The 21,375-nt window shown below is 42.3% G+C and overlaps 2 protein-coding genes across 2 annotated transcripts in view; one reads left to right on the forward strand and one right to left on the reverse strand.

The window, feature by feature from the left end:
* The window catches only part of IGSF22 (immunoglobulin superfamily member 22), a 35,484-nt gene extending 18,263 nt beyond the window's left edge, over positions 1 to 17,221 (reverse strand). Inside the window, exons 1-12 of the mRNA XM_081840259.1 lie at positions 16,900 to 17,221; positions 13,936 to 14,069; positions 11,644 to 11,781; positions 11,248 to 11,384; positions 10,096 to 10,195; positions 8,362 to 8,401; positions 7,105 to 7,282; positions 4,702 to 4,815; positions 2,977 to 3,139; positions 2,513 to 2,785; positions 1,300 to 1,584; positions 292 to 416 (exon numbers count right to left, since the gene is read on the reverse strand). Coding sequence (XP_081696385.1) covers positions 292 to 416; positions 1,300 to 1,584; positions 2,513 to 2,785; positions 2,977 to 3,139; positions 4,702 to 4,815; positions 7,105 to 7,282; positions 8,362 to 8,401; positions 10,096 to 10,195; positions 11,248 to 11,384; positions 11,644 to 11,781; positions 13,936 to 14,035 — 1,653 coding nt within the window. The 5' untranslated portion in view covers positions 14,036 to 14,069; positions 16,900 to 17,221. The remainder of the gene's footprint in view (positions 1 to 291; positions 417 to 1,299; positions 1,585 to 2,512; positions 2,786 to 2,976; positions 3,140 to 4,701; positions 4,816 to 7,104; positions 7,283 to 8,361; positions 8,402 to 10,095; positions 10,196 to 11,247; positions 11,385 to 11,643; positions 11,782 to 13,935; positions 14,070 to 16,899) is intronic.
* Positions 1 to 21,375, forward strand: part of GTF2H1 (general transcription factor IIH subunit 1) — a gene marked incomplete at its 5' end in the record, with an annotated part of 330,296 nt that overhangs the window by 219,393 nt on the left and 89,528 nt on the right. The gene's annotated exons all lie outside the window — the stretch shown is intronic.

Below are 21,375 nucleotides of genomic sequence, written 5' to 3' on the forward strand. Positions count from 1 at the left end.
CTGCATGAGAAATATCAGAAGGAAAGACAGTTGGGACTCCAAAACACAATTGTCTACAACTGCCAAGGCCAGCCTTAGTTTGTTCACTGTCCAAGGACAAAATGATGAAGTGACTACACTGTGATTAGCTTCCTTGGACTCTTCCATACTCCCATCTTCCTATGACTGATATGTTAATGAGAAAATGGCTGCTAATTCTTCTGTGGCTCTACAAACGGTCACATCAATTAACTGGCGTAGATGTGCAGGGGTAGATGTGCAAGTCCCTCTGCTTACACCATAGAAACATACCTCTTTACCATCCTTCAGCCAAACGCCTTCCACCTTCTCATCATTCAGGACAACAGAAAGCTCTACTGGATCCCCTGTTGGAGCCTGGACATCCGATAAGCCACTCTTTACTGTGGCAAATCTCTCTGAGGGGGAGAGGAAACACCCTCAGTTACAGCAAGCAGGGAACAATGCTGAGCAGATAATGCCAAACAAGATAAGCAAGAACACTTGTTGCAGATTTTGTTAGCTAACTATTCCATAGGAACAAACAAATATAGGAAGCTGCCTAATACGAAGTCAGACCCTTGGTCCATCTAACCCAGTATTCTCTACACTGGCTGGCAGCAGCCCTCCAAAGTTTCAGGCAGGGGGTATTCCCATCCCTACCTGGAGATGCTGGGGGTTGAGCATGAGACCTCCTGCATGCAAAGCAGATGCTTTGCTTTACTGCTGATATAAAGCACTCTCCCCTTCTTGTAGTAGGGGCACTTGCACCCTCCACCACATCAGATCAGCCTGGAAACTTTTGTCTAGAATCTGTGAGCTGCCAAGTGTGTGTGCTTCTGTGCTTCCTCACCCAGAGATGCAAAGTTCCATTCTCATGGGTCTTTAAAGTCAGAAGGGGCAGCCCCTGCTGCTGCAGCAGCTGCTCCTCCAGGTTTTCTTCAACAGTTGCTCACTTCCCCGTTCATTTTATTTTAACTACAAGAGAATTTATGTCCTTCCCTTCACCATATGATCTCAGGGCAGGCTGCAAACTTGCAATAAAAGAGTAAAGCAACATTACAATAAGGCCGATTCAGAACAGGTTATAAAGGGAGATAAAAGCACAGCATGTCCTTATTAACATCCAGGGGGTGACAACTTGGGCTCCTCATGTGCAGCAGCATTTTAAATTCAAGTCTACAAACTGAAAAATACAAGGTGCAGATTTGCACCCCTGATCACATGGAAGTCATGTGTGGCTTGAGTTCAAAAACCATGTGATGCCATCTGACAATGCCGCTGAAACTTGGCCACCCTTACCTTCTACAGTAACAACACAAGTGCTGTAGTACTCTGTGGGGTCATTTTCTTGAGTGGCAACCACCATGTAGTCTCCTGAGTCACCAAACTGACAATCATCAATGATCAGCTCTGCCGTCTTCCCTTCATGGGTCATGGTATGCTTGTTAGTCCTCGCAATCACCTGTCCATTCCTCAGCCACTTCAAGGTAACATCTTTAGTGGTCAGCTCACATTCCAAGCAAGCTTTGCCCTTCTCCTTGACTCGAACATTCTTCAAGTTTCTGACGAACTTAATTGGTGTTCCTTGAGAGGAAAGAGATAGAAATTGGACTGTATGGAGTTCGACAAGAAGCAAACCAGATTTTGGGAAGTCAAGGCCAACAACAGTGTGTTGATAGGGGGCTAAGTAAGCTAAAGGAGAGATAACCAAAGCCTGGAATTTTGTGAATGTACTCTGTGGAGGTACCATTCTCACCAAAAAAAGAGGATGAAAACTCAAATTGATTTGTAGTCTAAAAATACCCATATTTCTAACTGTGGGATATTTACAAAGCCTGGGCTCCAAACAAACCAGGAGCTGTAACCGAGCTTTGTTCTTGGCTTACCATTTGCTCTTTGCTTGGGGGACTCAAACCATGAGCCCAGACTTGGAGGCAGCCCTAAGCCAGACCATGGCTTTGTCCCCAGCAGCATGGCAGCAACAGGAGGAGAATGGGGTGAGGGAATTAAGCAGCCATGGTTTTAGTTCCATGCACCAACATGTTACACATTGACCTTTAAACTACAGTTAAGCTAAAGTGTGGATTAAAGTGATGTGGGAACCAGCCCAGCCAACACAGTGACAATTCCATCATATGTTAGAACAAATCAAATCTGGGTTGTACAAATGATTTTGCCTCCCCCCCCCCGGCCATTTTTCTTCAAACCACCAAACAGCACTGTTAACAGAACATTCTTCCTTTCCATAGCAAAAATCCCTTCAAGTCCTTGCTTGCACATTTTTGATTGAATTTAATTAAGATGAATCAGTAAAGCCAATAGGCTATTTAGTATTTTAGACATAATACTAGAATAGGAATCCAAGACGATGGCAGCAGAGGAAAGCACAATAATTTTTTGCAGCAATAAAAAAATGTGATGCACTTAGGCACTGACTCCAGTTCTTTGTTTTTTAAAAAAAATAAATGGATACCTTGGGCAATAGTTAACATACAGTTTCAGCATCACTTACTCTGAATGGAAAGATCAGCCTTAGTAGCGAGATCTCCAGCTTCAAAAGTGACAGCACCCACATCACTTGGACGGACATCCTTAATTTTCAGTGTGTGAGTTAAGCCATCCTCTGACGAGATGATCTCATACTTGTCATCGCGCTTCAGCTCTCTCCCATTGAACTTCCAAGCAAAGTTGGGCACCTTTTTGGAAAGACGGATCTCAAACACAGCAGTCTGCCGCTCAGTTACTGTCAAAGGTTTCAGGTCTGCCAAAAACTTCAGGGGTTCATCTGTTAAAAAACATGATGAGGCTTCACTGTTTGCTTATATGTGTGCTCAACCACAGAGATGTCTCCACAGTACAGGCCAGATTCTCAGCCTGAGTTCATCAGTGCAACTCTACACAAATAACAAAGACTACTGTGACTTGTACACACCATAAGCATATGATTTAACTTATGCAATTAAAGATCAGATTTACCTATTACTTTCAATCGTGCAGAGAGATGCTTATCTCCCACCTGAAAACTGTATGTACCCATGTCGGCTTCAGTCACATTACTGATGCACAGCATATACTTAGTGCCCATCTGCTTTGCTTCGTATTTTCCTAGGGAATACTGAAGACGCAAAGGTTCATCACCCTGGAAAAAGGAAATATGGAAAGCTTTGAATGATGAAGTGAAAAGCTACATGCACCCATAATGCAAATATGGGTTGGGCACAGTATTAAATGTGCATTCTGTACTTGGCCTCCTTTGGTAATATTTTATTTTAAATTTTTTAAGATAGTATATTAGTTTCCTATCAATTATGTTGCTTTGAATGTATACTTTATATTTGAAGAATATCTGAAGAAATGTGCATGCACACGAAAGCTTATACCCAGAACAAACTTAGTTGGTCTCTAAGGTGGTGGCGCTGTGGGTTAAACCAATCAGAAGGAGAAGAAGAAGAAGAGTTTGGATTTGCTATCCCGCTTTATCACTACCCTAAGGAGTCTCAAAGCTGCTAACAATCTCCTTTCCCTTCTTCCCCCACAACAAAAACTCTGTGAGGTGAGTGAGGCTGAGAGACATCAAAGAAGTATGACTAGCCCAAGGTCACCCAGCAGCTGCATGTGGAGGAACGGGGACCAAACCCGGTTCACCAGATTACAAGTCCACTGCTCTTAACCACTACACCACACAGGCCCTCAGAAGGTCGGCGGTTTGAATCCCCGCAATGGGGTGAGCTCCCGTTGCTTGGTCCCTGCTCTTGCCAACCTAGCAGTTTGAAAGCACGTCAAAATGCAAGTAGATAAACAGGTACTGCTCCGGCAGGAAGGTAAACAGCGTTTCCGTGCACTGCTCTGGTTCGCCAGAAAGCAACTTAGTCATGCTGGCCACATGACCCGGAAGCTGTACGCTGGCTCCCTCGGCCAGTAAAGCGAGTTGAGCACCACAACCCCAGAGTCGTCCGCGACTGGACCAAACCGTCAGGGGTCCCTTTACCTTTACCTTTAAGGTGCTACTGGACTATTTTTTAGTACTTTATATTTGATATTATTCTATGTTTTATTCTGGATTGTTTTATTTGATGTTTTAATGTTGGTTGTAAATCGCTTTGAGATTTTTTTCCTTAAAAATATAAAGCGGTATATAAATGAAACTACTACTACTACTACTAATGGAATCATATGTGACAGTGTCAATAGTATCATAGGGACACATCATCATGAATGCACAATTAAAAAGATATATGGAGGGGCCTACTATTTGTGACATTTATATACACATGCCAGTCATTAAGTGATAACTACACATTCATGAACTGGCTGCAACTGTAACAATGGGAAAACAGTGCTACAAAGCAGTCAGCATGGTATTCATGAATGCATGGATTCAACTGAACATCATAGTGATGTTATAAAATTATTGGAAGTATGCCATAGCTGGCATATTGGTAGGTAAATGAGGATTAGGAAAAGAAATGTATGCAATTTCCTTTTGGCACACATTACAGTGTGGCTAAATTAACAATCCTTCTTTTCTCTCTTGGAATATAAAATGTATTGCATTGAATTAAATGGGCTTATAGAAGTAGCTAGCCAAAAAGGCAGCTTTAGAGGAAAACCTATGACAGATACCCCTCCATTCATTAGTCTGAAAATCTCACACACCACCTTCCTTTGTTTCAGCCAATATAAAGAAAGATGTTTACCTACCTTGATCCACGTCCTCTTTGTATTGGCATCCCTCAGTTCTAAAATACAATCAAATACTGCTGTAGAGTCCACCTTAGCAGAAACATCCTCCAGAGGCTTCAGAATTTTTACGGCCTGAATAGAAATTAACCAAAGAAAATCTTTAATAATTTCTTTTTAAAAAAGGAGAATGAATCACAATTCCAAATGATTTCCTATGCCTTAACCTTATTTTTTTATCATTAAAGATTCTATGTTTTTATGCTGTAACTGCCCTAACCTTCAGGCATTCTCCTTAAAAGTCCAATTTTCATTAGTAAGTAGGATTGCTGATACCTTCTGCTTCTATCCTTTAGCCGCTGTTTAACTCAACTTTGAATTCTGTTCATTACAATGCTCTCTTGTTGTGGCCTATTATTCATTTTGTTTGTGTGTGTTGAATATTTGTATCTTTTCCAACTCACGTGTCCAGCATGTTCCTCTGCGTACTCCACTCTGCGCAATGTTGTCAAGCCTTTTGTGGAGACAATCACTGATGCAATAAACTCACTTCACACCCACAGTTCAGGCAGTAAGGTTTATTGCTGGTTTACAGCTTAATGGTTCTGTACATCAGTAGCCCATAAATCAATCACTAGCATGCTGCTAGGACAGTTCGCATCTAGATATGGTTCTCCCCCTCCCAGCAGGGAGAAGAGCAGAGAGAGAAAATGTGGGATGTAATCGACTGAGAGCAGTCAAGTACAACATTCCTTGTTTTCCTAGAGTGGACATGCAAGGGGATGTTTGGCCCAGCCAGTTGAAACGTCTTTGTTCCTCCTGGGCTGGAGCATACTTCTTTTTGCAAGTGACTAGAGGTGGGCGTGACCTTACCTGTCCAGGTAACAAAAGGACAAGACATGCTGCCACACTCTCTCTTTTCCATCTTCCTTTCGTTGTGTGAACTGCAGTGACTGCCGGCTTGCAGTCACTGGGATTATTCCCCCATATGGGGTAGATCCACATGTACATATTTGTAACTAAGTCTGCCTTCAGGGATCCAACTGTGAACTGATGTGAGTAAACTTCTTTTATTGACTTCAAATTAGATTGTCGTATCTTTATTCTTTTAAGAGGGATAAAAGGGAACTTACCAGGAACATACAATTCAATACTGAATTGTATGATAGTGAGAGGCTTACACAAGCCTGCAACCAGCTAACTGCTGTGCCTGTAAAAGGGGAATGTAAACTCTGCTAAGTAAAGGAACTTGTTAACACAAGTTAGGAAGGATATTAATAAACAATATATCCTCTCCTGCTTCCCTGAATATTCCTACAGAAAATGAACAAACACATATCTTTCTCCCAGTCTCTGCGCATGAACATTACCTCATGCTCCTGACTTTGAAGCCACTTTCTTCTAGACCATGGGTAGGCAAACTAAGGCCCGGGGGCCAGATCCTGCCCAATTGCCTTCTAAATCCGGCCCACGGATGGTCCGGGAATCAGTGTGTTTTTACATGAGTAGAATGTATCCTTTTATTTAAAATGCACCTCTGGGTTATTTGTGGGGCCTGCCTGGTGTTTTTACATGAGTAGAATGTGTGTTTTATTTAAAATGCATCTCTAGGTTATTTGTGGGGCATAGGAATTCATCCCCCCCCCATATAGTCCGGCCCTGCACAAGGTCTGAGGGACAGTGGACTGGCCCCCTGCTGAAAAAGTTTGCTGACCCTTGTTCTAGACTGTTTACGTTACACTGCATAGATAAGGAATGACTACTAGTTTCAGTTTCACATATACCAACAGTGTGGAGGTTTGTGTTTGCATGTTTAGGAAGTAGAGCCAAGAGTTCTGTGGCATCATAAAGTATCACAAATATACCAAGGCTTATGCCACCCAAAAGTGGTTAGTCATTAAATGGAACAGGACTCTGGATACATAGTTCTGTGAGGGTACTTTTGGCTCTCCCCCCCCCCCACTACGCCCTCTGAAATCTGCTCTGGAGGTTTGGTCCACCCTCTGGAACAGTGTGGGGTGGAAGTGGAAATAAGTCAAGATTGACACCCTCATCCCAACTTCTGTTGCAGAAGGCTTCAGTGACTCAAAGATTTTTCTGATCATGGAAAGGCACCATTGGATCCAATCTTTTGTTTTTGCATCAACAAACTTTGCATACAAGTGTATCATGGCAATATTTTTCAAGAGGCAGGATTAAAACACACACACACTGTTGTTGTTATTATTATTACTATTTTTCTTTTTTTTTAATGCCCAGAGTCTGAATTCCACTTTTTTTGGATCCAATATTTTCCCCCATGACATATAGATAAGACATGAACCTGAATAAAATAACTGCAGCCGAATTGAACAGAAGACTTCTTTATGGTATACATGGGAGCAGAGATAGAATGTCATTTCAGTGTCCAAAAGCATCACTAACCTCAACTTCAACTTTTTTCTTCATCTCCTTCAGTTTTTTAAGAAGTCCTCGGAAATCTGTGAAGCCATATTCCATGCAGACCTTCTCAAAGTCCTTCTTGGGCACCTTGGAGAGAATCTCCAGCATTTCTTTCTCATTAACCACCCTCTTCTCTTTTTTCTTTTGTGCCGGAGGCCCCCTGTGTGTACACACACAAAACAGGTCATGTGGCAGTCATGTGGCATTTATTCATCTACTTCTAACAGAAAATCGTCAGGGTCTTTGCAAAACTGTAATTTCCAGGGCTCTTGAGAGGGAAACCAGGATAATTAAACCAGCTTGGAGGTCTTAAGACAAATCCTTCCCAAACTATTTTCCTTTATATTTTTCTTCTTGCCAGAGAACATTCTGATCTATGTGGTTGGGCTACTTCCTCACTGATCTCCCTGAGGAAATGTAACAGATTGTTTCTTGGCTCAGATTTGGCTGCTCACTGTGTTTTCTGGCTGACAGGCCACTCCCCACCCATGACCTGAGACAGAGACAATGGAACAGCTACTTTGGGACTCCTTCTCCCTCCCTGCACCACTCATAATTGTCGTTGTTGTTTAGTCGTTTAGTCGTGTCCGACTCTTCGTGACCCCATGGACCAGAGCACGCCAGGCACTCCTGTCTTCCACTGCCTCCCACAGTTTGGTCAAAAAACTGCGGGAGGCAGTGGAAGACAGGAGTATGTTAGAGAAGTGGCATAAAAAGTTTAAAGCGAACAAGCTAACAGAAAAAAATGACCCCTACATGGTTTGCAATCCACAGGGACAGCCATGCTCTGGCCTCTCTCATTGCCATGGCCTTTCACTCATGCAAGAGCAGTGCTCATACTGCTTCTTGCTTGGCCACCAGCCCAGCAACCAACCAACCAACCAACCAACCCACAATGATGTTGTAACCTGGGCCAGCCCTACCATGAGGCAAAGTGAGGCAGCTGCCTCAGGAGGCAAATATTGAGGCAGAGAGTGGATGTGCATGTGCTATGCAGCCTATCCTGCATCCACTAATCTAGGCCACTGCCCTTGGGATGCAATGGAGGAGGTTGAGATAAGATTTAGCAGTCTGCTGGGCTTTTGTACATGGAACAGGAGTGGGAGGAGGAAACTTCTTGCCCTTTGCTTTAGGCAGCAAAACTCCTTGGGCTGGTCCTCTTTGTAACCCATGCAGGGGAAAGATCTGGAAACTGACCACAGGTGTATTGGGGGGAGGGGAGGGGGGAGAACATCTCACCTTTTCTTCAACATTTTTTTGAAATCCAGCTTTTCTTCACCTTTTGGTTCAAAAAAAGTGAAAGAAAATTAAAAGAAGAGAGTTAGTGTAGACAGCTAAGGTTCTGGAGTGAGTGGTCATGGACCAGATCCAAGTGCTTTTGGAAGAAACTGATTTTCTAGATCTATTTCAATTGGGGTTTAGGCCTGGTTTTGGCACAGAAACTGCTCTGCTTTGGTCACCCTGTATGATGACCTGTGTCGAGAGACAAGGGAAACATGACCCTGTTAATTTTCCTCAACCTCCCAGCAGTTTTTGATACCATCGACCATAGTATCCTTCTGGAGCAGCTGTCCAAACTGGGGGGGAGAGACCGCTTTGTGGTGGTTCCAGTCGTACTTGGATAGTTGTTCACAGAAGGTGTTGCTTGGGGTATGTTTTTCAGCCCCATGGAGCCTTCAATGTGGGGTTCTGCAGGGCTCGATCCCAACCCCTATGCTGTTTAACATCTACATGAAACCGCTGGGTGGGGTTATCTGGAGGTTTGGAGTATGTTGTCAGTAGTATGCCAATGACACTCAGCTTTATTTCTCCTTTACATCTGCAGGTGAGGCACTGGTTTCTTGCCTCAATAACGGACTAGATGCGGGCCAACAAACTGAAGCTCAATCCAGATAAGACTGAGGCACTGTTAGCGAGTGGTTTCCTAGACCAGACAGGTGGGAGATTGCCTGTTCTTGATAGAGTTACACATCCTCTGAAGGAGCAGGTTCATAGCTTCAGGGTACTCCTGGATCCTTTGTTATCACTTGAGGCTCAGGTGGTCTCAGTGGCGTGGAGTGCCTTCCACCAGCTTTGGCTGGTGGCCCAGCTACGCCCCTATCTGGACAGGGATAGCCTAACTACTGTTGTCGATGCTCTGGTAACCTCAAGGTTAGGTTACTGCAATGAGTTATACATAGAGCTGCCTTCTGAAGATGGTTCAGAAATTTCAACTGGTGCAGAATTCAGCCCGGTTGCTCACCAGGTCAATACAGTTTGAGCATATTACACACATCCTGGTTCGAATGCACTGGCTACCAATTAGTTTCTGGGCCTAATTCAAAGTGCTGGTTTTGACCTATAAAGCTTTAAATGACTCAGGACCACAATACCTCAAGGACCACCTCTTTCCATAGGAACCTACCCAGACCGTGAGATCATCTTCTGAGGCTCTTCTTCGTGTGCCTCCTCCTTGAGAGGTCTGGAGGGTGGCAACACGAGAACGGGCATTTTCTGCAGTGGCTCCCCATCTGTGGAATGTTCTCCCCTGGGAGATTCACCTGGCACCTTCATTATACACCTTTAGGCGCCAGGCAAAAACATTCCTCTTTAACCAGGCCTTTGGTTGACTGACATCCTATACCCTATTAAAATGTGTGTGGGGGGGGTATTGGGTTGCTTTTGCTTTTATTTTGATCATATATTCTGTGGTTTTATATTCTGATTTTTTTCCCTATGTATCGCTCTCAGACCTGCAGGTACAGGGTGGTATATAAATTTAATAAATATAAATAAATAAACTAGGAACAAGGAACCAGTTTACAGCGTAGCTTAGGAGACCCACCTGTATATCTTATTACACATTTATCAAAGGGCTTCCATATCCTTATTCCATATTCCACTTTGGTAAAAGTTCCAAAGGCCTTTCTTTCCCCCCTATAATGGGGTGTCTTTCCCCCATGAACTCAGATTAGGTATGTGTTTGGTACTTACTTTCACTGATAGTCAAGGACACAGTACAGATGAGGTCAGCATGGTCATTGGAAACAACACACTTGTAATTGTCTGCATCATCTGCATGGAGGTTTTCCATCTGCAAAGAAGACACGACACCCAGACAAAACAGGCAGTGAGGGGCACTTGCAGACTTTACACAACTAGCAGAACCCTCCCCTTAAACACTGAGGCATCTGGAGTCAATTTCATGCTTATTTGAATCAATTGCCTCTTGCTAAAGATAGGGCTTCTCCAGATAGGGCTATTCTCACACATGGCTCTCCAGGTGTTGTTGAACTGTAACTCCCATCATCTCTGGTGATTGGCCATGCTGGCTGAGGGAGAAGGGAGTTGCAATCCAACAATATATAGAGAACCACAGATTTCTCATTCCTGGCCTTGGCTCCATACTTGTCTGGAGCCACTTCTCAGGGTTGAACTAGCAAGAAGACTGAAGAGAGCTCTTTGGAGAGATTTTATCTCTTCTCTTTGACTTCCTCTCCCTATAATGACATCACATGAGCCAGTAAGTCATTTCAAAGGCTCTGTGCATGTTTTTCCTTCATAGAAGAACAGCTTGATAAATGCAACTCTCTGTTACCACAGCTGATGGCCCAACAAGAGTGTGAGTATTTCAAATTGCAACACTGAATATCGCTGTTGAAAAATACTGCATTCAGCTTGATGTAGAGCAGAAATTCATTTCAGTTCACTTTTTAATGCGAACCCGCCTAATTTACATTTCCTGAGCCAATATGTGAAACAAAACACAGCTAACCTTCAAAAGTTGCACCTCTCTAAATTTTGTGATGTAGCTCACCAGCAAAAAACTAAGTACAAAAATGCATATATTGGGGAAAGTGTGCAGATAAACATACAGTGCAAAAATGCATTATAGAAGGAGGAAATGGTTTGCAAAAATGCAGCTTTGTGTACAAAATGGAAATATTTGGGGAAACGTGCATGAACAATGCACACAAATTTTCATTCTTTTAAAAAATTGCAAGCTGATGCAGAAATGGAAAGATTGGAACTGAAGACTGGAAAAGCAAAATATGAGAAATCGAAATCCAAAAGTTTCTTCCCTCTCTACACTTCAGAGAAGTAGGTTATAGTAAGAAAATGGGTTTTCAAAGCAACTCATATTACCTTAAGGACATATTCCTTATTGATGCTGTCGTAAAACATCTTTGATCCTTCTTTGATTGGTATCCCACTTTCTCTTTTCCAGACTACACTGGGTTTTGGGTTCCCTTTCACTTTGGCTCGAAATACAGCTTTGTCTCCTGCAGGTAAATGCAAAGCAGCATCAAGTGAAATTCGAGTGATATTCTATTTTGCAACAACCTACCTTTTCTGTGCTAAAATTAACCATTCCATCTGCTCCTCCTCAAACTAATGCTAGAGGAAGAGCAGCTAGATGCTAGAGGAAGAGCATGCAGAGTTTCTGTGTGGCTAGCTCTGGTTTCTGTGTCTTTGGATAGTGCCTGTGATGCCTTGAAGGTGAAGTGGCTTATAGACTAGATGAATGCTACTTCTGCTCACCTTCAGGGGCTGTTAGCGGATGAGGTTTCTCCACAAATTCTGGGATGCTTTCTCCTGCAGGTATCTCGACGGAGCGGGTGATCATGCTGAAAGACTCCACAGAAGAAGAAGAGCTCTTGCTAGTTGAAATGGTCTCCTCTGCCAGGCAGAAACTTACAATTATTCATATAAAATGGTTCCCCAGTTTTCAACTCCCCCTCCCAAAAGAACGTCGTATGTGGACAGTTATTTCATTAACGTATTTTGAGAATTAAATCCCCATTTTTGTCTCTGAGGGTCCACATAGCAAGTCATGGAAAATAATGACTTGTGCCATTTTAGTGTCTTCCTAAAGAGAAATGCTGCTTTCTGGAGGTGGGGAGTTGGGTGCGCATGAGAGTTACACACCCAAACTAAGCAGAATCAGCTGATGCATGGGGGCTCAGTCATGCTTTTTGTTGTGAAAGTAGCCACACCTCTACCTGCCTTACACCTGATGTCAGATATGGTTTCAGGAAAACAGATTTGGTTCCCAGATCACAGGTTGCCCTCCTCTGACATAAGCAATGGCAGCAGAGGGATGAGCAATGGGCGGAATGTGTTTCATTGATCTGCTTCTCTCCTGTGTTCACTTTGAGGATGCTCCTAGTTTATATAGACATTTGAAAAGATCTGATGTAACGTGTGAACTGTAATGAATATAAGCAGCTAAGTAATATCAAATGTGACAGACTCCTCAGGTTAATTGATTAATCTGTCTTTATCAGTGCACCCAGTGCTGTACAGAGTAACAAAAACAAAGGTAGTTCTCTACACCAAGGAGGTTACAAGATAAATTTAGTCAGTGATGGGTGGGAGTTGAAAGGAAGGGTAATAAGCGTTGAGTGGCAATAGAGGGGTTAATACAAAAGCTTTATGGAAGAGGTTGATTTGGGGCTGCAATGTGGAAGAAGATAGAAAGGGGAGGGGCTGTCTAGGTATTCATAAAGGAGGAAGTGCTATGCATAAGAATAACCAGGAAGGATGGACAAACTTTTGTGGTTTTTATCTGGTATTTTTATGTTATGAACTGTCCTGGATGAAGGGTGGTATATAAATTTAATAGATAAACAATAAATATAATAAATAATGGAGCAAGAGACCTTAAGGAAGTTGAGGGTGGTAAAATAAGAAGTGGCAGTTGCAGGCAATGATATGCTGAGATATAAAGATAATGGATGGACAAGGTTGCAGAGAACTCTAAATAGAAGGGCAAGGAATTAATGCTGGGTGCAGAAGAGAATGGGAAACTATGTCAGGGATTTGAGGGGAGCATCACACCCTTCACACTCACCAATGTCTCAGCCATTCTCTAATTCTTGGTAATAACACAGGAGGTTAGTTCCAGCTAAGACTTAAAATAATGCTCTGCAATCTACCAGCTGCATATTTCTAGTATAAGTTGTCTGCAAGATGGGAAGAGCTCAGCATGATGGGAGTCAGGACACAAGGTGAGTTGCACTACATGTTGCTACTTCCCTATCTGCCCATCCCTGCTGGGACAAATTTTGACAGGCGGGCAGGGTTGACACCTATGATGTATATTTTTAGGACCCACATTATTTTTTGTGCTTGTATGTTGTTTGAAACGGTTTTTAATGTTGTGTTTTAAGTGTGGCCCATTTTGGGTAGAAGGGCAGAGAAACAACAACGCCTCGTGGGGAGGCCTGGTGGGTTAAATTTGGCCTGTGGGTCGGAGGTTCCCCATTCCCATACCACACACTGAGAAAGGATTAACCAATTTGTTCAGAAATGTAAGGAAATTGAAATGCAAACACAAAAGTAGAAAACATGTAACAAAATATTAACATCAGCACAAGATTGCTCTAACCAGCTAGAGTTAGTCATAACTAACTGAGGTTCCTTTACTTAAAACAGTCAATAACTGGTGATGGTAATGGCGATGGTGACGAAGAACAAATTCTATTTCCTTCTGTGGGAGACATAATGCCAGCCTAAGCATGTCTATTCAGACGTTATGTCCCATTTAGTTCATTGGGACTTAAGAGCTAGATAAGTGTGGACAAAATTATTCATTAATTCAGTCATTATTTCTGAAATCATCCTTTCTTGTAAAAAATTCTCGGGGTAAAAACTACAGGGTAAAAATTACAGCCAACATAAACTCAATAAAAAATTACAACTAATAGGGTTAGAGATAGTAGCCTTTCTCACAGCTGACTTTAGCTGGATTGAGTCCAACAGATTTAGTTCCTTATTGACCAACAACATTATTTGATGCTCTGAGCTTCTGGAGATTGTCACAATACTTGCCTCCCACAATTGTGGTAGTCTGAGACATGTGCTGCACTGAGCTGGAGCTAGAGCTGGAGACCATGGAGTGAGATTCCATATGCATGACGGCGGTTGCCATAATGGCGTTCTGCAGATTACAGTATTTTCAGGGGCTGTAAGAATAAAAAGCTTGATCATTTTACTCAGTCAAAGCAAGTCTAGTGTTCACTCCCACATCTCATGACCATGAAACAGCATGCAGGATTGGGGTAAGGTGATATAGCAGTTGGGAAAAGCAGAGAAGAGCCAGTCTGGTCTCAATGGTTAGAGTAAGCAGGAACAAGGAGAAGGGTTGGCCCTCAGCCCCCAAGAACTCCTATTGATTTTCTCCCATTAAATCATTGTCATCCGCTCTTGTCAAGATTAGTAATGTTCCACATCTGGGGAAACCAGGTAACATCCAACTGTGTGTTTCTGCTTGTGGAAAGGGCTTGTGATCCCATACAGTGGTACCTTAATTTGTTCTGGAGGTCCATTCTCAACCTGAAACTGTTCTTAACCTGAAGCACCACTTTAGTTAATGGGGCCTCCCGCTGCCGCCGTGCCGCCGGAGCACGATTTCTGTTCTCATCCTAAAGCAAAGTTTTTAACCTGAGGTACTATTTCTGGGTTAGCAGAGTCTGTAAATTTGCACCAGCTCCTTCTTTCCTCTTGTGACTCCCTGCATCGCAAGCCATGCTGTGCTGGAGGGTCTTGCAACTGTGAGAAGCAATTATTTTGGGGGCGGGGGGGGGGGTCTGGATGGAGGAAGAATAAGTGAAAACCTCTTTCAGTTCTCTTTTATTAGCTGAGGAATCCATGGGATTAAAAAAAGCCTTTCCCACAAGCAGAGGGAAATGCCACACACTGGCATTTTACTTATTTATTAATAACTAGATGCACCTTCCACAACCTTTAACCCAAAGCCAACTCTATCTAACAATATATAATAAAGATGGAAGAGCCATATTTTTGTACTGCTTCTTAAAGGATCGAAAAGATTGATAAGCTTAGGAGAAAGGTCCAGGTGGGGCCCAAATGATAATAGCAATAAGGACCTAGTCAGCCTCCCCATGGAGGGCATTCCAAAGCCAGGAACCACAACCCCGGCAGCCTGTTTCTGGTCACCATCAGTACCCAAGAAGGTGGGGGTCAACCATGAGGGAAGCTTCAGATATTCACAGTGATTGTGCAGACTGTGGGGAAAGATAAGATGGTCCAGTAAGCAACTGCATCCTAATCCTTAGGACTAGGAGTTTAGGAGCTCAGGAAAACCATTGAAGCTTTTTAGAGACTGGTCAGATATGCCCTCACCACCTGAACTGCCTGGTTTGGCATGGCATCTTGATGCAGGACAGCCTGGCCCTCGTTGCTTGGATAATAGGTTGGTACATGGGGATGGGGGTTCATCGGGTGGAACTGACAACAGCAATGAGGTTTGGTGTCATATGGTTTTCAGACAACAGGCTGGCTGGCTTGTTTTATATCAAACCTCTAAATCACATTTCTACTGAGAGCCACCCACCAAACATATCTGTCACTCAGATCATGGAGAGAGTTTCCATGACAACACTGCACATTATTGATAGAGCCTGCCACTAGTGTGAAGATAGTCCGCATCTTTTCAGATTCAGGACTCATCTTCAACCTAAACATTCAGTTGAGGCCCCATTTCCTCATGTGGTTTGCCATATATTTGTATTGTGCTACTTGCTGCTGCTGTGACTCTCCTTAGATCAGGCTGTCCTGCCTTTGGGACCAAGCCCAGAGAGTAATGCTGGGAGAGTACTCTTTGCCCCCCGATGGCTAGGTTATGGGGAGCCTCAGGTACTCTTTTATCTCCAATGCTATTTAAAATCTATCTGAAGACGCTGGGAGAAGTCATTAGGAGTTTGGGGGCAAGGTGCCATCAGTACATTGATGACACTCAGCTTTATTTCTCTGTAACATCTGAATCAGGAGAGGCCTTACAGTCCCTGAGCTAGTGACTGGATGCAGCGTTGAGGCGGGTGAGGAAAAACAAGCTGAGCTTGAATCCTGGCCAGATGGATGCACTGTGGGTGAGTAGTTCCTGTGCCTGAGAAATCAGGCCATTGTCTACCTTGGATGGGGAGCAGGTTCACAGTCTGGGGCTGCTTCTGGATCCAGCTTTTGTCACTGGAAGACCAGTTAGCCTCAGTGGCTAGACTTTACAATTCCTGGACTGGGAAGACCTTGCCACAGTAGTTCATGCATTGGTAACTTCAAGAATGGATTATTGCAATGTTCTCTAAGTGGGGCTTCCCTTATACTTGATCCAGAAGCTGCAGTTAGTGCAGAATACTGAAAGGAGTGAGATCTTATTAACATATAACAGCTGTGCTCAGAGATCTGCACACGTTGCTGGTTTGCTACCAGGTTGCTGTTTTGCTACCAAGCTGAGTTCAAGGCATTACTATTAGTATTTAAAGCCCCCTAACAACTTGGGACCAGTTTACCATTGAGGTTGCCTTATTCCATATAAATCAGTCTTTTGGTGTGGCTGCACTTACACTGTGGGACTCCTTGGCTGTTGATATCAGGCAGGTACTTTCATTGTATACTTTTCAGTGCCCTGCTAAAGACCTATTTTTTAAATACAACCCTACCCAGATTTTTTAATGTTTTAAACTATTCATTTTTATCAGTAATTTTATTATTTTATTCATTTTGCAAACTTCTTTGAGGGTTTGTTTGTTTTACAATCAAGAGACATATAAATCTTATGAAATAAATTAATAAATTAAAATTTCAAAATGCCAGTAACCTGAGAATATTATTAATTTGACCCATCTAATAAAATATATATATATATTTTTAATTCCCTCCTCAAATTTTTTAGAAATAAAACACAAGCAAAAGAGCAGCAGCTGCAACAACAACAGCAACAACATATTAGAATCCAAACAAATAAAAGAGGCAAACTAAATTATTTATAAACCGTACCTTTTCTTCTGGCGACCAAGATTCTTGGTGGTCACTATTATAAAACAGAACTTTAAGGGAGCATCAGCTGGTTCTTCCGAGTCCTGTAGCAGATGTGAAATGGCTAAAGAGTCTTGGCAGACTCTGGAAGACAGCTGGGTCCCACAGCATATTTCAAATATGGCTCTGTGTAGTTCAAACTTTAAATAAACACTGGCCCCCTGTGGGCTATGTGGTTACATCCATTTCTGCAGCTTCAACAGTTTCACATAGTTAGAATAAGAAGACAGACCCTTAAGGTTAAAGAGGGAGGATGTACAGCAAAACCATTAAATATAGCATGTTATCAAAGAAAGAAGCCTAGCAAATTATTTTAAGTGGTTTAAAAAATAACACTTTACATATGACTGAAAAGGGGTCCTTACTAGGACTTGCATTTAAAAATGGCTTTTGCCTATGTTCTGTCCCATAATAACATTTGTGCACACAGATAAATATTGTAGAAAGTAGCTCATGATGATTATTTTGCCTCTCCTTTTGTGTGATATGGTGGCAGGGGATTATCAAAATGTGCTTCATTTAGTTTTGAAAAGCGTCACGTGAAATGCTAGTGATCTGTATCAGAGGCTCTTTTGTGCATGGTTCCAGAGGTGGTAGCCTATTAAGTTCTACTCATGGTTCATGGAAAGTTAACGGACCTCACTTAGCCATGTTCATTCATTTCAGCAGGTCTACTCTGAGGAACTCTTCACTGTATACCATCCCAAGTTGCTCAGTACAGTCATACTGTCCACATGAAGGCTAGAAGGAGAGACTCTATGATGCTTTCCTGGTACTTAGGGATGGAGTTTGTATTCTGAACCCAATTCATGTTATCCAAAAACTGTATGCAAACCAAAGTTCACCAACCAAATTTCATGCACAAAAATAGTATATTAGGGGAAATGTTCATAAAAATGCATGTTTTAGTGGAAGTAACATAAGAAATGAATTTTATTAAAGGAAACTACTTGCAAAACTGTGTTTATTCAGCAAAATGGCATATAAAAATGTATCAGTTATGAAAAATGCACACTAAAATAATAGAATAATAGAATTGGAAAGGGTCATCTAGTCCAACCCTATGCAATGCAGAAATCTAAGCTGAAGCATTCATAGCAGATGGCCATCCAACCTCTGCTTAAAAACCTTCAAGGAATGAAAGTCCACCATCTTCTCCACTGTCAAACAGCTCTTACTGCCAGAAAGTTCTTTCTGATGTTTTGTCAGAATCTCCTTTCTTGTAACTTGAAAATGCTGGTGAATTTTCATGGGGACTTAGATTTCCTCCCAACCTACAAATTGATGCTGAAATATGGAAAACTGAAGTATGGAAAAACAAGAGTGACAGAGTGATTCATGCCTATTGCTCTCTGCTGCCATGCTGGGTGGCTCAGCTATTAAATGTGAGGTATTGTATAAAATGGGACACTAGTAAATTACGGTATGTCCAGGCGTCATTTAGAACCATGCATTTAGTACCAGGAAATACCACGTGACCCAAACTTTTTTGTATAATGTGTCCCGGTTTGTTCCCTACTTTGGGATTTCATCATGTGAAATCCCAAAGTAGGGAACTAACTGCAGGGAACTTGCTGCAGTGGATGTTAAAGATGTTCCATGTTCTTCTGGTCGTCACAATGTGAGTGTAATGCCCAAAGGGAAAAATGCATTGGAAAAATTAGCAGGCTGGATATGTAGCCGGATCTTTTATGCTCAAGTTCCCAGGACAATACCCAGACATGAAAGGCACTTGTAACCTCATTTGGAGCTGCTTCAATACACCTCACTTAAACATATTGCTCAGCTTCTTGAGGGGTTTTATATTCTCACAAATGTCGCAAGATGTCATTTATCATGGCCATTGTTTCTGCCCTCTCAGTTTTCATTACGGAAGCAACTGAAAGCATTGCAAACTGTGAAGAGCTCTAGCATGGATCCATGCTAAGGCAGAAAAATTAATTTTCTTACTGAAAAATGTCATGCTTAATCACAAAATGTCTGCCCTTTCCAAAGCCAAACTCCAGTAGGTGGCTGACCAGAAGGTCAGCTAATAAAAGGATATAATGTAAGTAGTTTGCCTACTTCTAAGCAGTTATGTAGGGCCTCTAGGGGCAGAACAATAAGTTTCTCTTGCAATGTAGAGCTCCACCCATAACTTAAAACTTATCATTGTATTTCCATATTGTATAGCTCCATATCATCATGACATTATACAGTTCCTTAGCCTCACTGTACTTCATTGGCTGCCTGGGCTGCCGGGGGGGGGGGGTGGCACAGAAATGCACAGGATGAAATCACAACATGGGGTACGTTGCTTCACATTATGGAGGGAGTGATACCGTACTTGGCACAGAGACACCATTTCTGGCGGCGGCTCTGCGCCATTCATACTCTGTAATTCTGACCCAAGTTCTAGAGATGCTACATTTTTTTAAAAAAAAGAATTCCCCCCCCCACACACACACATCAAGACTTCCCTAATATAACCAAATAAGAAACTATCTGACCACCCTTTTTCCCCCCACTGGAAACATTCATCGCTTCTCGCTTTTATATTGGAGCCTTTTTTTAGCTCCTGCAGCACATTTCCCTCATGCTTGTTTTCGCGGGAAGAGCAGATGACTATGCAAAGCAGGAAGAGCTGCTGTTCCAAAGGCTCTCCATCAGATCCCAGGGGGAGAGATTGCCGCAGAAAGATGTTACCTTATAAGAGTAGAGAAGAAGTCTTGAAGCTGCCACTGGGACTTTAACTGGGGTCAGACATAATAATAAAACCTTGACTCAAGCAAGCGCTGAAACTTCTCATATATATAACGCATACATGCAGCTACAGAAATTGCCTCTCCCTCATGTTCTTAGCTGTGTTCATTTTAAAAGATAGGACCTGGAAGCAAATTGTATTCAACACACACACACACACACTCAAAATTTGTAGGATGTCCTTGAATGGAACTCTGGAATTGGAAGGATCTATAGAAACAGCAGGGGAAAAAACATGTCATGTGAAAAGCAAAATCCTTCTCTGGCACTAAAGATTTTTGCGACATATTGCCATTCTAATCATCTGTCTATCAACCACACCAAGTCCAAAGTACTGATATTTTCAAGGAGTCGAAAACTTTATTCATGGAAACTGGAGGGCACGAAAATCGAACAAGTGCACAAATTTAAATATTTAGGAATTTATTTTCAATATAATTTAGGGTGGAAAGCGCATGTTGAATATCTTCAAAACAAGACAAAAGCCCTATCACACTCCCTCCTTCGTTTTTTCTACTCTGAGGGGGCCTTATTCATCCCTGCGGCCTTGAAAGTATATAGCATCAAAGTGATGGCCACAATGGCCTATGCTGCACCTTTATGGGCTGCCTTTGCAAACCTCTCACCGTTAGAGTCACTTCAAAGCCAATTCTTACGCCGACTTTTAAAATTACCAACATGCGTAAGTAATGCGGCTATTCGCTTAGAAATGAAGATCCCATCAGTGGAGTTAGTTATATGGAGGAGAGTTTTGATTTATTGGATATCCCTATGGCATAAACTCCCGAACCACTATCTCATTCAATGCATGTGGCGAGATGACTTCAGAAATTTGTGGACAGGAAAAATCCATGCCAAATTGCTGTCCTATGAGATCTCGCCCACTGAATTGCTCAAACTGGATCTAAATGTGGCAAAAAGGTGTATAAATCAAAGGCTGGATGATGCGGAGCTATACCAAAATTTCGTAGCTGGTGGTGGAGTCTGCTCGCCGTTAAATTTCGGCATAACCCCTATCTACCGCACTCCGTCCTACTTAACATCGCTTATGGCCGCGTCTCACTGATATGCCTTCATTAGAGCTAGGTTTAATGTCTTTCCAACAAACGTGCTGAGACATAGATTCACTAAGGGCCAAGTCCCTTCAATGTGTGCTTGTGAAATGAAAACATCTGAATCTCTACATCATGTTATGTTTATCTGCCCTTTGTACAGTTCAGCCCGTGCTAGCATACTAAACTCCATAATCCAGCCTATGACTGACAAACCAGCAGAACTACAGCTTGCCTGGGTTCTTCAAGATGTGGATCCTTATATTACCCTACAGGTTGCTAAATTCCTAACAGCCGTCCTCTCGTTCAAGAGACGGAATGGAATGTTAGCTGATTATTGATAGTTATAAGTATTTTCTATAATGACATCAGATATTGATTTTAGTGTAGTGCAAAATTTTTTTAATTTTAATATTAATCTTAATCTTTAACTTTTCTTATGAATTGGCTAATATTTGTCCTTGTGAGTTGTGAACTGTGTTATACTACTTGTGGCTTGTACGAGTCTGCTGTTTTATTTGATTTGTTTTGTTGTGTTGTGTTTCATGATGGGCGTAAAGCCGAATAAACATTTGATTTGATTTGAATCCTTCTCTCTGCCACACTAGGTTTTTATTGCATATGGAGGGTTTTGGTTTTTTCA

The sequence above is a fragment of the Podarcis erhardii genome (genome assembly GCF_964252035.2).
Source record: "Podarcis erhardii genome assembly, chromosome: 1".
NCBI lineage: Eukaryota > Metazoa > Chordata > Lepidosauria > Squamata > Lacertidae > Podarcis > Podarcis erhardii.